At 35.7% G+C, this 15,068-nt stretch overlaps 1 protein-coding gene and 1 long non-coding RNA gene across 4 annotated transcripts in view; one reads left to right on the top strand and one right to left on the bottom strand.

Moving 5' to 3' along the window:
• stk38a (serine/threonine kinase 38a) overlaps positions 1-13,646 on the top strand; it is a 41,451-nt gene extending 27,805 nt beyond the window's left edge. Inside the window, exons 3-14 of one of the 3 annotated variants that reach the window (XR_015496979.1) lie at positions 370-421; positions 576-698; positions 1,590-1,673; positions 1,768-1,891; positions 1,969-2,123; positions 2,328-2,430; positions 5,886-5,947; positions 6,189-6,306; positions 6,385-6,508; positions 6,699-8,056; positions 8,566-8,776; positions 8,855-9,829. Coding sequence is in view for 2 of the 3 variants with exons in the window: in XM_087263082.1 (XP_087119208.1) it covers positions 370-421; positions 576-698; positions 1,590-1,673; positions 1,768-1,891; positions 1,969-2,123; positions 2,328-2,430; positions 5,886-5,947; positions 6,189-6,306; positions 6,385-6,508; positions 6,699-6,794; positions 8,682-8,776; positions 8,855-8,994 (1,276 nt within the window). In the remaining variant the exon portion in view is untranslated. 3 annotated transcript variants of the gene reach the window in all.
• LOC147842649 (uncharacterized) overlaps positions 1-15,068 on the bottom strand; it is a 149,389-nt gene that overhangs the window by 86,320 nt on the left and 48,001 nt on the right. The gene's annotated exons all lie outside the window — the stretch shown is intronic.

Raw genomic sequence — 15,068 nt, 5'->3', positions numbered from 1 at the left:
TTTTGTTTAAAAAAATCCATAGCAAATTCCACATTTTGGTAAAAATGAACAATGTTTACTATTTCAGTACTGCTTTCTCTAATGTAGTTTGACAACCAGTTAAACTTTCAGTGTTTAACAGGTTTGGCAAGGCTAAATGATTGCGCATTTGGGCAAATAGATGTCATTTTTTGCATAGTTTTTGCTTGGGTCAATATGTGATTTGCATCTATTGTGTTTCTGTAATAACCTCCCGGATTCCAGAGCTCTATTAATATGGTTGTATTTCTTTTGAAATGTTGTGAAGCTGAACCACACCTTCCGCTGTACTGATGAAGCAATTGTACTGCTGTTTCATCATGTCTAAAAGTTGTGCTCTATCTGTCACAGGCAGCAAAAGCTGGAGAAGGTCATGGATCAAGAGGGACTTGCTGATGAAGAGGTCAGCTTTTTTTGAGATGCTGTTTTTTTTTTGTTGCTGCTTGCATTTGCAGTCATCTTTATCTTGGCTTTAGTGGATTCATTCAGTCATTTAATGTTAAAGGCACTATGAATGAATGTGTTTTAATGTGATTGGTTTTTCTCTGAATCTGCAGAAGCGTCTCAGACGATCTGAACATGCAAGAAAAGAGACAGAGTTTCTTCGTCTCAAACGAACACGGCTTGGACTAGAAGACTTTGAGTCTCTCAAAGTGATTGGCCGTGGAGCTTTTGGAGAGGTTTGACTTTTCAACAATCAATATGTGGCTTTTTGTTGATATCTTTTAGTTTGTCTGTATACAGTAAACCACTGTGGACAAATTAAATAATTAATATATCTGAATTTACTGAATTTATTAGTCATGGGTCTTCTTGAGTAAAATGTTTATTGTTTGAAGGTCACACTTTACAATAAGGTTGCATTAGTATATATAAGTTAATGTATTCGCTAAAATGAGCAATACTTGTATAGCTTTTAATAATCACAGTTCAACATTTACTAATGATTAATAAAATAGAAATTCATGCTTGTTAACATCAGTTCACACACTAAGTTGACATGAACTAGCGATGAACCACTTCAATTCCATTCAGTAACATTAACAAAGATGAATAAATACTGTAAATGTGTTGTTCATGTTAGCAAATATTAACTAAGACAACCTTATTGTAAAGTTTTATGTTTGAATGATTTTAGATCTGATAACATTTGCTCCAAATTTCTAAAAATATTCCTTTAGAAAATAAGTCTAAAAAATTATTTCATGCTGTTGTATTTAAAAACCAGAGCTATTTAATAAGATACGGATTTCATGACCACACTGATCTCATTGAAATATCTATCTGTCCATCTGTCCTGTCCTGTCCTGTCCGTCTGTTTAGAGAGAGAGAGAATTGTGTTGACTAAAAAAAGAAAATTCAGCATTGCCTTCACAGGAATAAATTACATTAAATAAAATCAAAAACATTTATTTATATAAGATAAACATAGTCATATAAAGTTTTTGTATAGAATTTATTTATTTATTTATTAATTTTAGTAGTTTAACTGTATTGTTTTTAATATCATAAATAAATCCCTCCTAAAAATATCATATTTTGCACATTTAAAATCTATTCTCCTTTCTTAGGTGCGGCTTGTTCAGAAGAAGGACACAGGACATGTTTATGCTATGAAGATCCTACGCAAGGCTGATATGCTTGAGAAAGAACAGGTTAGTCTTTACAGTATACATCCACATATAAGTTACATTAGTTTTTTTTTTTTTGTCTTGTTTAAAGGTCTAATTTTTTTCTTGTCTGTTCAAGGTTGGTCATATTCGAGCAGAAAGGGACATTCTTGTAGAGGCAGACAGTCTGTGGGTGGTCAAGATGTTCTACAGCTTTCAGGACAAGATGAACCTCTACCTCATCATGGAGTTTCTGCCTGGAGGTGAGAATGCTTTGATTTCAGAACTTTACCTTCAAGATAATAAAAGCTCAAAGCTGATTGTGTGTGTGTTTGCCCAGGTGATATGATGACTCTACTGATGAAGAAAGACACTTTAACGGAGGAGGCCACACAGTTTTATATCGCAGAAACTGTGCTGGCTATTGACTCCATTCACCAGCTGGGCTTCATCCACAGAGATATCAAACCAGACAACCTGCTGCTGGACTCAAGAGTAAGAACAGAAATAAGTTTGTGAAACAACGTCACTGTAATTATTTGATTATTATATATATTATTTTCACAAATGGCACTTTAAAACGTTTATTGTGACCCAACTCTAAAATTGCTGTGAAACATTCAATTTAACTATTTGGCTAAATCACATAGAGTCAATCTAAAGAGAGTTATTTATTTATAGTGTTCTTTTGGTTTTCAGGGCCACGTGAAGTTGTCTGATTTTGGCTTATGCACTGGTCTGAAGAAAGCTCACCGCACAGAGTTTTACAGAAACCTCAATCACAGCCTTCCCAGCGACTTCAGTAAGCAGACAAACAATTCTCATGCTGATATTAATCCAGATGACTTTATATACCACTTTACATTCATATTGATTTGGCATCATGCTCTTGTTGAAATAAACATAATTAAGCAGAATTCAAAAGTTTAGGCTAACAATGAACAATGTTTTTCAAAAATTATGGTCTATATTACGGCTGCACCATATTGGAAAAAACTGAACTTGCAATTTTTTACTTTTCTGCAAAACATATTGCGATATTGAGTATCATTTTAACAGATGAAATTAATAACTTTATTTGAAATGAATGAATAATTTTAGGACAATTTTGGATGATAATAGGATGATTTTGTTGTGGAGCGCATCTGCATGGAATGTAATAAACCAAATCACAAGCAATGATAAATACTGTAAAGTTACAAATGAAACAAATGCTTATTTCTGGGAGTCTTAACAGTAGCACTAATGAAATAAGTGTAAAATAAATAATCTTCATTGCATGTATACTGCACATAAATACAATTAATGTTTCTTAAAGTTACAAAAATGTTTGTTTACTGTGCCGAAATGCTTTTATCTGGCTAAAAATGCGCACACATCAACAGGTTTCAACGCTACAGGTTTTTTTGTTGTAACTTTATGGTTAAACTTTGCTATGAAGCCACAGTTATGTATGTTTTCTACTCCTACTCCACTATAATTCTGATTCAACATAGCAAATTCTGTGATGTGACTATTGCGGATGTGCACATCGCGATATCGATGCTGAAACGATATATTGTGCAGCCCTAGGCCCAATGCTGCATTTTTTTGATTTGGAAAAATATCCAAACAGTAATGCTGTGAAGTATTATAACAGGGCTCGAAATTGTGACCATTTTAGTCGCATATGCGCCCGAAATTTAAGCTATGCGACTCATAATATATATTGGGAGCATTCGTGCGACTGCATATTATGGTTATAGTGCGATCTGTTTTTTTTTTTCTAAAAACGTGGTAAATTCGCTCTTCCCTGCCGCTATATTGGTTCATATTAGCCGTCAATCACTCAAGACTTTCCGCTGTCAGATGACAGGGAGGGAGCTTTTGTGACCGCGGGGATTGCAAACGGCTGAAGAGTGAAAAGTACACTGAATCTCGATGCGTTGTATGCACAGCGTTCAGCCAACACAATCTCACGGCAATTCATAACTTTTTCATACGTTTCCTCGTGAGCAGGCTGCAACAGCGCAAATGTCCGCTAAAACACCATCGCCAAAGAAGCTTGCCTTTACTAAGTTTGATCTGATGCGGGTTATAACAAAGAACAGTATTGCGCCGGTGGGCATCGGGAGAATCCTGCTCTGCCCCCCTCATATATTGGGTCGGCTGACTCGCATGCTTTTCCACAAACACAGAAAAATGTAATTCAGCGCATAACGAGGCTGAGCATTAAAACGACACGAACCGAAACCAAAACTTTTAAAAGTAAGCCTTTTCGTCCTTTCTTTTGTCCGTTCTTTCTTGAGGTCTATATTATTTTTCTATTTAATTACTGATGACTGCTTTGCAGCTTTCAGCATTGGATTAAATTATTTATTATATTATTTCGTTTGTTTTGTAGCAGAAATATTATTTATTAAATTGGCATGCATATAAAAACAATAGTACAAAATAAATATTTCTTACTACAATGCTTCATTTGTGTTTGATGCAAACCATCAATTTATTTTTCATTTTTCATAAATTAACAGTAGGACTTTATATAGCAGATAACTTGCATTAAAGCACATTCAAGGCATCATGATGATGAGAAATATTATTCATTATTAGTATTATTGTCATCATCATCATCATTAATATTTTATAATTATTCAACATTCATTTTGGAATTATTGCACAAATATTAAGTCATCACAGCATTAGTTAGATAGTTGTTTCTGGGTTTTGTTAGTCCCAATTGATGTTATTTTCAAATACAATAAATCCCTTAATATACAACTTGTCAAATATATCATTCATTTTTGGTGGATGCTCCTAATTTTTTTCTGGTGCTCCTAAATATTTCAGGTTGGGAGCACCGGTGCTACCAAGTAAGAAAGTTAATTTCGAGCCCTGTATTAGGATTTTTTTTAATAGTTATGTCATATAAAATGTAAGGTTTTCCTGGGATAGCATGATTGCATCCCAACAGTCATTATTCCAATATTCAGTGGCACATTAATCTTCAGAAATTATTTTAATCTGCTGATTGTATGCTCAAGAAAAAAAAATAATATTCTTGACATAAATTAGGGCACCATCTGTGTATGTTCAAACATAAATTTGATTAAGGTGTTTTTTTATATGCCTGTTCAATGTGGTTAATATAACTATTGAACACAGCTCAGTGTGATTATGATTACTGCTATAATGAGCTTAATTGCTTTAGTTTGAATGAAGTGTTGTGTTTACATCATGAAGTAAAGTTTAATTGCGGTATTGTCAATGTTCCTATAAAAATCATATCATTAGTTTGCACATAAGTCCAGTCATTGGTGAAAAACAGTTGTACTACTAACAGTTTTCATTTACAAAAAACCTGACATTTATTTTTTTTGAATTTTTGTAATTTCATTGTTAAAAACAGTGCTTTTTGAAATAGGAACTTGAACATAATATGCAGATTTGTTACACATACAGGTTAATTTAATTAAAAAAACTAAATTGATTAATTAATAATTTAAGCAATATATACATTATAAATAATAAAATATAGTAATAATAGTGCTGAGCAAAGATTAATCACGATTAATTGTATCCAAAATAAAAGTTTATTTTGAGAAAATATGTAGGAGGTAGGTAGGGAAGGAAGGAGGGAGGGTGGGGAGATAGATAGATAGATAGATAGATAGATAGATGGATAGATAGATAGATAGATAGATAGATAGATAGATAGATAGATAGATAGATAGATAGATAGATAGATAGATAGATAGATAGATAGAAAGAAAGAGAGAAACACGGGGCAGAATGGTAGTGCAATGGGTAGCACAATCGCCTCACTGCAAGAAAGTCGCTGCTTCGAGTCCTGGCTGGGTCAGCATTTCTGTGTGGAGTTTGCATGTTCTCGCAGTGTTCGCGTCGGTTTCCTCCGGGTGCTCCGGTTTCCCCCACAGTCCAAAGACAAGGGCATCCGCTGCATAATACCTACTGGATAAGTTGGCGGTTCATTCTGCTGTGGCGACCCCTGATTAATAAAGGGACTAAGCCAGAAAAAAAATGAACGAATGAAATAAATAATCATTTTCTCAAATATATTCATGCATGTATGTATACACTACACGTATTATGTCAAAACAATCTTTTATTTTGGATGTGATTAATCATGATTAATCTTTGCTCGGCACTAATAAATAAATAAAACATTTTCCAAACGTTTGAACAGTAGTGTATTGGTAGTAAAAAAGGAATTTGTTAGCTGATTCTAAATCTAACTTTGAATTTGTTTTTCTTCAGCGTTTCAGAACATGAACTCAAAGAGGAAAGCAGAAACATGGAAGCGAAACAGGAGACAATTGGTAAGGGCTTCCGCGTGACCTAATACTGCCCTACTCGTAGTATGTGGGCTCAGATAGATACAATCCTGCAGGAAGTTATTGTGACATGAATATGGCCATTGACGATTGTAAAACTAGCGTCAGAGGATTACATTGTAATCTTTTGTAATCATAGCACTTCTCTTTCTCAAACTTCTCTGTGGTGGGACAATACATAAAATAGCAGACAGAGGTTTTTCTGAATAAAACGTATGTCTTTTAGGCCTTCTCCACTGTTGGAACCCCAGACTACATCGCCCCAGAAGTGTTTATGCAAAATGGGTATAACAAGCTTTGTGATTGGTGGAGTTTAGGAGTCATTATGTATGAAATGCTGATTGGTAAGTTGGATTCATAAGATAACAATAGTTGTTTATTTTGATATATGGCTAGAATATTTGTGTTTCTCTTTTTTTTAGGTTACCCTCCGTTTTGCTCTGAAACTCCACAAGAGACGTACAGGAAAGTGATGAACTGGCGGGAAACTCTAATCTTTCCACCAGAGGTCCCAATTTCAGAAAAGGCCAAGGATCTGATCCTCAGGTTTTTATTTTCTCTCCTCCTCTTTTTTTAATGGAATGAACCTTTAGATTGATCTCTGATGTTTATTTTGTGGTCTTTTTTCCCCTTGCTAATCTCTTTGGCTAATCGTTTTTGGTTTATATTTACCATACTGTGAATCTACTCTTGGGACTTTCAAGCAGTCTCTTTCTGCTCTGTTGTTTTCCTCCAGGTTCTGCTGTGAGGGTGAGCACAGGATTGGAGCCACTGGAGTGGAGGAGATCAAAACTAACGCTTTCTTTGAGGGTGTGGACTATGACCATATCAGGTACATTGGTATCTTGTGTGGACAAACACACAGATTAAACACGTAATTAATAAAGGAAATTGACATCTTATTTATTTTCACCACTGTTCACAGAACAGAGGTCCTCTAGTCTAGACGATTGCTTAAGTTATCTTTATGCTTTAAATGTGCTGCGATGTCTTGATCTAGAAAAGCAATTTGTCACTTGAACTTGTCACACTGCATGTTTAATTTAGCTACTGGTGTACTTATTTATGCTGACCCACTGTATGAATGTATATTATTTTATTTTATTTTTATTCAAATAATTTTTCAAGAAAAATGTTGTTTGGCAAGCCTAAATCCTCACAAAGACATTATCAGTTTTTTAGAAAATGCAGTTAAAACAGCAGTATTGTAAACAGGGATGCACGATCCAGTGCACAGATATCAGCATCGGGCATCAAGCAGATGGGAGCGATCCAAAATTCAAAAATAAACGTAAATAAAAAAATGTTATACCTTAGGAACGGGAATAGCTGAAAATTTGGCAATTTTAAAACCTTGACTTTTCCAAACCATGTTATACCATGTTAAAACTCCGGATACAGTGTGTTTGTGTTGACACTACAACCAGAGTTTTCACCCCATGACGTCAGCATGAATGACGGCATGTTTGCATTGACTTGTATGCAACGTACTTGTGAAAATACTTCATTCCCCGTTTGGTGTAAACTTAGCATAAAAGCGCCATTATTGCTGCCTGTTGGTTTGGCATATGCTTAAAGCATCAAAGTGCGTTTTGGCATTTTTATGTGGACAGATTTTTTGGAAAACTCAATACCCATGTACAGTTAAAGTCAAAAGTTTTAGATAACAAAACTTTTGACTTTTAATCCCCCTTTGAATTTTTTTTTTAAATATTTCCCAAATGATGTTTAACAGAGCAAGGAAATTTTCACAGTATTTCCTATCATACTTTTTCAGCTGGAAAAAAGTCTTATTTGTTTTATTTCAACTAGAATCAAAGCAGTTTTTAATTTTAAATACACATTTTAGTCAAAATTATTAGCCCCCTTAAGCTAAATATTTTTTCCGATATGTCTACAGAACAATCCGTCAATATACAATGATTTGTGTAATTACCCTAACTTGCCTTATTAACCTAGTTAAGCCTTTAAATGTCACTTTAAGCTAAATACTAGTGTCTTGAAAAGTATCTATTAAAATATTATATTCTGTCATCATTTATAAAATAAATCAGTTATTAGAAATGAGTTATTAAAACTGGTTTGTTTAGAAATGTGTTGAAAAATATTTAATAGGCTAAATTGTCCGTAGTGTGCGAGTGTGAATGAGTGTGTGTGCATGTTTCCCAGAGATGGGTTGCAGCTGGAAGGGCATCCCCTGCATAAAAAAAAACATGCTGGATAAGTTGGCAGTTTATTCAACTGTGGCGACCCCAGCTTAATAAAGGGCCTAAGCCGAAAAGAAAATTAATGCATGAATGAATATTCAACTATTCAGAAGCCTTTCAAAAGCTTGACATACTATTGAATATTCACTTAGTTAAATTTAAGGAACACAATGGTTAACACTCTCTCTAAGATGATTTGTTTTCTATAACGATCATTAAAGCAGTGTTTTCCAACCCTGTTCCTGGAGGCAGACCAACAGTACCTAGGATGTCCCCTTTTCTGACCCATTCATTTCAGGTTTTAGAGTCTCTTTTAATGTTCTGAGGGGTTGATTTAGGAGTGTTTGTTTAGGAAGAGGTTGATAATGTTTACTGTTGGTGTGCCTTCAGGAACAGGGTTGGAAAACACTGCATTAAAGGACAATACTCAGCAATCAGCTAGTAAAAATGGTATCCATGCATTGTGAAATAGTATGCCATTCTGAACACGGACTATGGTTATTTTCCTCCAGGGAGAGACCAGCAGCTATTCCCATTGAGATCAAAAGCATTGACGATACCTCCAACTTTGACGAGTTCCCTGATTCAGACATCCTCCAACCTTCAGGTGGGGTTTTAAGTCAATTACATGATCCTTAAATACACATTTCAGAACTATACAATCACATTTTTTCTCTTTCTACAGCCACTACTGTTGTGTCCAACCACACAGAGGCGGATCTGAAGAGTAAAGACTGGGTGTTCATCAACTACACCTACAAGCGCTTTGAGGGCCTCACCGCACGAGGAGGCATCCCATCATACATGAAAACCGGGAAGAGATAGGCTTTGCTGAGACTCGATATAACATGCTGCACTCTTCAAAATGGAGACTGCAACTGAAGGATCCTGCATCATCCGTTTCCTGTTTTGATTCAGTTTGCCATGACTCATTCATGGATGTGAACTCCACCCGCAATCAATCTGTAGAAGGACACATTCAGACCCTTACCTAAGGGCTTCTTTACTTCTAACACCCTGAATGTGCTCCCTTTTTTCCCTCTCCCCCTCGAGGATCTACGATTTGAGGCAATCGCCTTTTGGGTTGCCAGGTTTTGTACATTTTGGAATGGATATATTTTAGTACACTGGCAAAAAAGGGCTTGAACAGAAGCTAGTTAGACCTCCTGAAGCCATAAATGATTGGTATATTCACAAGAACCAGCATTTGTGGTGGAATCCCTGTCTCTCATCCTTTTTTGTTTTCACATCTGCTGTCAAGATTGACTATTTTTTTGGATTAAGATCCATACTTTTCTTGGAAATTCTTTCTCATGCTCACCATCAAAGATCTCGCTGACAAAAATGCAAAGCTTCAAAGTCAGCCTGATCTGAATGTGATTCAAACAAACCTCCCAGAGCTGCAGATGTTGCCTTACGTTCGGATCCTTTTTACACCAGCAGAAACGTCATGAATGCATTTGCCAATCAAACCAAATTGTTCATCAAGACAACAAGGAAGCTTCACCAGCTGATTGTCAAAGACCAAGCGAACTCTACGGACCAGCGTTTGTTTTCTTATTTCATGGGTAGTTTCAGCCACTGACTGATTCAAGTTGCTTGGTGCTAATGCCGTTTTTTTCTTAATAAATGGGCTCTTTGCTGAAGCTTGGGGAACAAAGCCACATTTCTTGCATCTTGAGGAGAATCACAACACTATTCAGGGATTGGAATTTGGTCTTCCATTTTAACATGGGATGAAATGTCTGATGCAAAATTTTTTGTTACCAAAGAAACGTCGCTTTATGGGCTAAATCTCAATATTGTTTGGTCTTGAATGCTTAGCTTTTGTATAGCATTAATTAGTGCGTTTATACTTTGTTGTAAGATGTTAAAGGGATAGTTTGTCCCAAAAGGAAAATTTCTTCACCCTCAGGCCATCCAACATGTCAGTGACTTTATTTTTTTTTTCTTTGTAAATTTTTATCGAATATTTTAAGCTGAAATGATGGTCCTTCTCAATTTCATTTAATGTTGAGTCAACAGCTACCAGCAGTTGGAAAGTCATAAAACAAATGCAGGAGAGCAAAGTTAAAACTTGTGGCTCCTGAGCTCTTATGAAGTGAAACAATTGGTCTGTGAAAAAGAATAAACAGAGTAAAAAGTGATTTGTTTAGTTTACTTAAAAGTGAGTAAACCTGTTGTCTTAAAATTAGGTAAATGAACTATGTGCGCAATTTAAAAATTAAGTTAAAGGGTTCATTCACCTAAAAATCTAAATTACTCACCCTCGTGTTCCTCCAAAAAAAAAACCTTAAGGCTGATTTATACTTGCGTCAAGCACACATGTAGTCTTTGTGCGGTGGCATAGCCCTCGCTGACGCGCACCTCTCAAAAAATGTAACCATACGTCAAAATGACTCGATCGAGAGCTCTGTGATTGTTCGGCTTGGTAGCTGCGACGAGTGTGGGCACTGTTAAGAGCAACAAGCCTGTTGTAGTGAGTGTTTACAAATGTTAAGTCCCGTGAAGGAGCTCCAAATGGAATCTTTTGTTATGTGTTTACCTTATGGTTAAAGTCATTGCATGTATGCCAGTTCCCGCCTCTGAATAAGCGAGTTGTAGCTACTTGTATTTTAAGGTAGCGTTCAGAAAAAAACTAAAAAAACTCAATATAGAGGAACATAAAAACCTACTGCCAGATAGCGTTTTGGAAGTGTTATTGCAGAGCAACACAAACCGCACACAGAAGTATAAATGCATGGCTAACGTTATGCACAAGGTATGCGCTGTGGGTCACGCCGATCGCTCGACGCAGACATGTAAATGAGCCTTTAGACCTTAGTTCATCGTCGGAATACAAATTAAGATATTTTTGGTAAAATCGAAGAACTTGCTGATACTACATAGATGGTAAAGTTCCCGACTTGTTCAGAAAGTTACCAAAAACATTTTTGAAATGGACCATGTCCCATAGGGTGATTAATTAAGAAAATAATTATAGGTAAGGTCAACTTGTTGAATTTATATCAGTGACTTTGTTTTCTTTTCTCTTAAACCGCTTTTTACAGTGTACATCTCCTCATCCTCATGTGTTCATGAGCACAATCTTCCTGTCGCACCATATTTTGAGCCAAAATCATTTGTTTTATGTTCTACTGAAACAAATAGTCACCAGTGTTGTGGAAGGTTACTTTTGAAAGTAATGCAATTAAAATATTGAGTTACTCCCCAAAAAAGTAAATAGTTGTGTTTTTATGGAAAGTAAAAGTAAAAAAAGTAAAAAAGTTACTTTTGAGTTACTTTTCATACCTGCCTGAGGCTTGATCTCTTTCAGAACTTGCAGTTTGTTTTTTAATAGAGGAACTCTGCATTTAATGACACTGTATAACTTGATTTATCTTTAAAGAAAACTCATTAAAAAATTAGAATAATGTTACCTTCTGAGAACTTCCTGACCCTCTACATGCCGTATATACAGATTAATTAAAGTTACTTTTTGTATTTAGATTTTACTGATCATGATTTAGTTGAGTAAAATCACGGTCCATTGATACTATGGTCTTCTTTTTTCCATGTTTTCAAAATAATGACAATATTTCCACCACAGAAATGTAAGGCTCTGCCATCTGTTCCAGCAGGGAGCTCATTCTCTCACTGAGTGTAATTCGACGTGATTGCATCAATTTTAATTCAGCAAACTATTTTAAAAAAACTATTTTTCAAATTAAATAATATAAAAAGTAACTTGAGTTACATTTTTAAAAAAGTAACTCAAATAATAATACTTAATTTTTTAAAGCAATGCGTTACTTTACTCGTTACTTAAAGTAATATTATTACGTAACTCACATTACTTGTAGTCCGTTACCCCCAACACTGCAAGTCACCTACATATCTCTGGCCTGAGGTTGAGTAAAATCATTTAGATTTGAATGAATAATCCCTTTAACATATGAAAACGTAGCAGAATATTCATTCCGTAATGGTTTCAGTCAGCCTGCATTATTAGCAGCTGATTGTATCCGCATGTTGCTCGTGATAGCTGACTTAAAAAGTTTTTCAGAAGTGTGCAGGATTGTTTTGTGGCTACAATCAGGACCCATTTATCGTCTATCTGTGACCAAACTGAATGTATATTTCGAAGATTAAAAGAGGCTTCTAGAAGTTGCATTCATTTAGGATCGGCTGCCCAAGAATGACCGGATATTTGCGTAAATGGTTTGTCAAATTGATTTTATGCTACACGGATGTGGAATCGAACACCACATACCGCTAGAATAATGTTATCTCAGAATAACAGATTACTGTATCCCTGAATGCTACAGATGATATGAAACATAGCATGAAATCAAGTTTGAATGATGCATTTGTTTTTGTTTTTTAAATCCTTAGAGCAATATGTGACCGTCTTAGGTCTGGATGTGTATTATTGTTATGATTTTTTATTAATATATAATAGTCATGGCTGGATATGCTGTCTGAGGGCTGTGTTGTTGCATGTTTTAATTGCGAGTGCTGGAGTGTTATGAATGAATTTGAGAATTTTTTTAAAAATTTGTGCTGCTTTGTTTATTTGTTCCCCGTATTCTACAGTAGTCAATGTTTAATGTGGATCAAGAATGGATGTTGAATATTTTTAGGACAAGGCATTTGAACCACTTCAAACGTTGACTACTATAGTATCGCAGAATTGAGGGGCAAAATTGCTTCTGAATAATAGCTTGTTGGAATATACACTGTCTACAAGAAGCAGATCCCAGGCTGGACTGCTGTATCTCACATGCTGAAACTTGCTTATGAAGTCAGCATGTCTTAAAGAGAGCGCGTCCGTTTTTAAATGCTTTTATTTGGATTCTCTGTAGGTTTATCGCTTGCGCTCTTGTCTTAGAGTGAGGACGTTCTCTTTGAACGAGGAAAAAAAGACACTTCTTTTCTTCTTGAAGATTAACAATGCACCTTTTGCTAGTTTGAAAAGTTGTTTATATTTAAAACACACACACACACACACATACACGTGTCATGTTGTTATATACACGCTAAATGACTGTTCTGTTGTTTGCCTGTGAGAGTTTGTCATTCCTTCAACTTTTACACCTAACACGATGTAGAGTAGTCTTAAGATTTTGGGGTCTATATTTACATGCTTAGAGCTTAAAGATGATAATAATTACACCAATGTGTATAAAGGAGTACACTCACACTGGCACTAGTGCTCACTTATTGCTGTTTCTCCTGAATCCAGCACACAGATCTGCCTGTGAATGGTTTGTGAGCACGGCTCCAGTTCTCACTGATGTCACATTCTGCTGTGAGAGATGGACGTTTGTCCGCTCTGCCTTAAGTTTGAGTTGTAGAGTGTTTGTGGATTTTTTTTTTCTTCCTGCGCTCACAGAGCACCTTTCACTGGTTTATTTGTCTGATAGAGAGTTTGTTTTTAAGGTGTGGGCTCACTTTGACCTGTAAAACGTCCTGAATAAAAAACACCAGTTCATTTACATGTGTGAGAGACTCTTCTGTTCCTCGTTTTTCCCCTTATTAGCGATGCTTCGCTAAGATCTATTAGTGTTTTCTCTGTAGGGAATTTTTAAACTCCTGGATATTTGAAGAATAACTTGCTAAAGTTGTAGACATACTGCACGACTGGCTGAAATAGGCTTAAAAGGCACCTGTATTAAAATCAAGCTGTTTGGACAGAACTGTGTGTAGGTATAGTGTGTCCACAGTCTTATTGGAGTGATATAAACGTTTATGTTAAAATAGGATCCAAATCCCTTCCATTTTGAGACCCACCACAATGTGACGTAGGACTGTGGTTTCTCCTCCCGCCGAATTGATTGACAGCCACGTATTAACATGTCTCCGTAGTAGTGTGTATAATCATATCAAGAACAAGACAGAACATGCGCAAAGCAACTGGGATGAAAAGACCTGTTCAGCGCTCTGTGATCATCAATCATCATCAAATATGATCAAGAATAAGTTTTACAAGTTTAAAATATTTTTTAAGCAGTGCATGTTTGTAATGAAGATTGTAAAATTTCTGTAATTCATCACCATGGTCGAGTGTCAGTACAAATGTAAAAGAAGACGCTTCAATCTCTGTTTGTAGACGTTAAATCTGTTTTATTTTTTACATTAACATAACGAATATCCACACAGCAGTGGATATTAATGTGTATCCTGTCATGTTTACTGCAAAGTTAAACATGCATGCTGTTTACGGGTCTGTGTGTGTGGGCGAACTTTGTAACAACATTGTGTGAGACTCTTGGTTGCAGATAGGCTTGAATTAACTCTACAAAAAATACATAAAATAATCATTGGGAAAGTTCTTACTGCAGTATTTCTCACAAACTTCACGTGAGAACTGCTTCCTTCATGTCTGTCACTCTGCTGTTAAATCTGACGCAACAGGGGATTGAGGCACACTCTGACAGGCACAAGGGAATGGTGGGTGGGAGAACTAGCTCATTTGCATTATAGGCACAGGCAACAAAAACAGCTACGTTGTGTTCAGAGCTGAAAATTACAAACTTCTGAAAGGAATAATAATCAATATAATTCGTGTTTTGAGCTGAAACTTTACAGACACATTCTAAAGACACAAGAGACTTATCTTACATTTTTAAAAAGGGGGAAAATAGGTGCCCTTTAATGTTAAACTCTACTATAAGCTTACATTTTTGACTCAGAACAACTTAAGCAATCACATTGTAATGCCCTGACGTTGCTGGTAAGCCAACCACCACTAAGGTGTTGTTTAATGGGTGTAAATCTGTTTTTTTGCCTATTTACACTCACACACACACACTAACGGGCTATTTTATTGGGTACATCCATTCAATTACTTAATGCAAATACATGATTTCTGCAGATTTCATGTCAAATTTAAGACTTTTTAAGACCATTATGAATGA

The sequence above is a fragment of the Danio rerio genome, chromosome 8 (assembly GCF_052040795.2).
Source record: "Danio rerio strain M-AB ecotype USA chromosome 8, GRCz13ab, whole genome shotgun sequence".
In the NCBI taxonomy this organism is placed as follows: domain Eukaryota; kingdom Metazoa; phylum Chordata; class Actinopteri; order Cypriniformes; family Danionidae; genus Danio; species Danio rerio.
The sequence above is the reverse complement of the archived record's forward strand: the minus strand, read 5'-3'. Positions and strand labels throughout refer to the sequence as shown.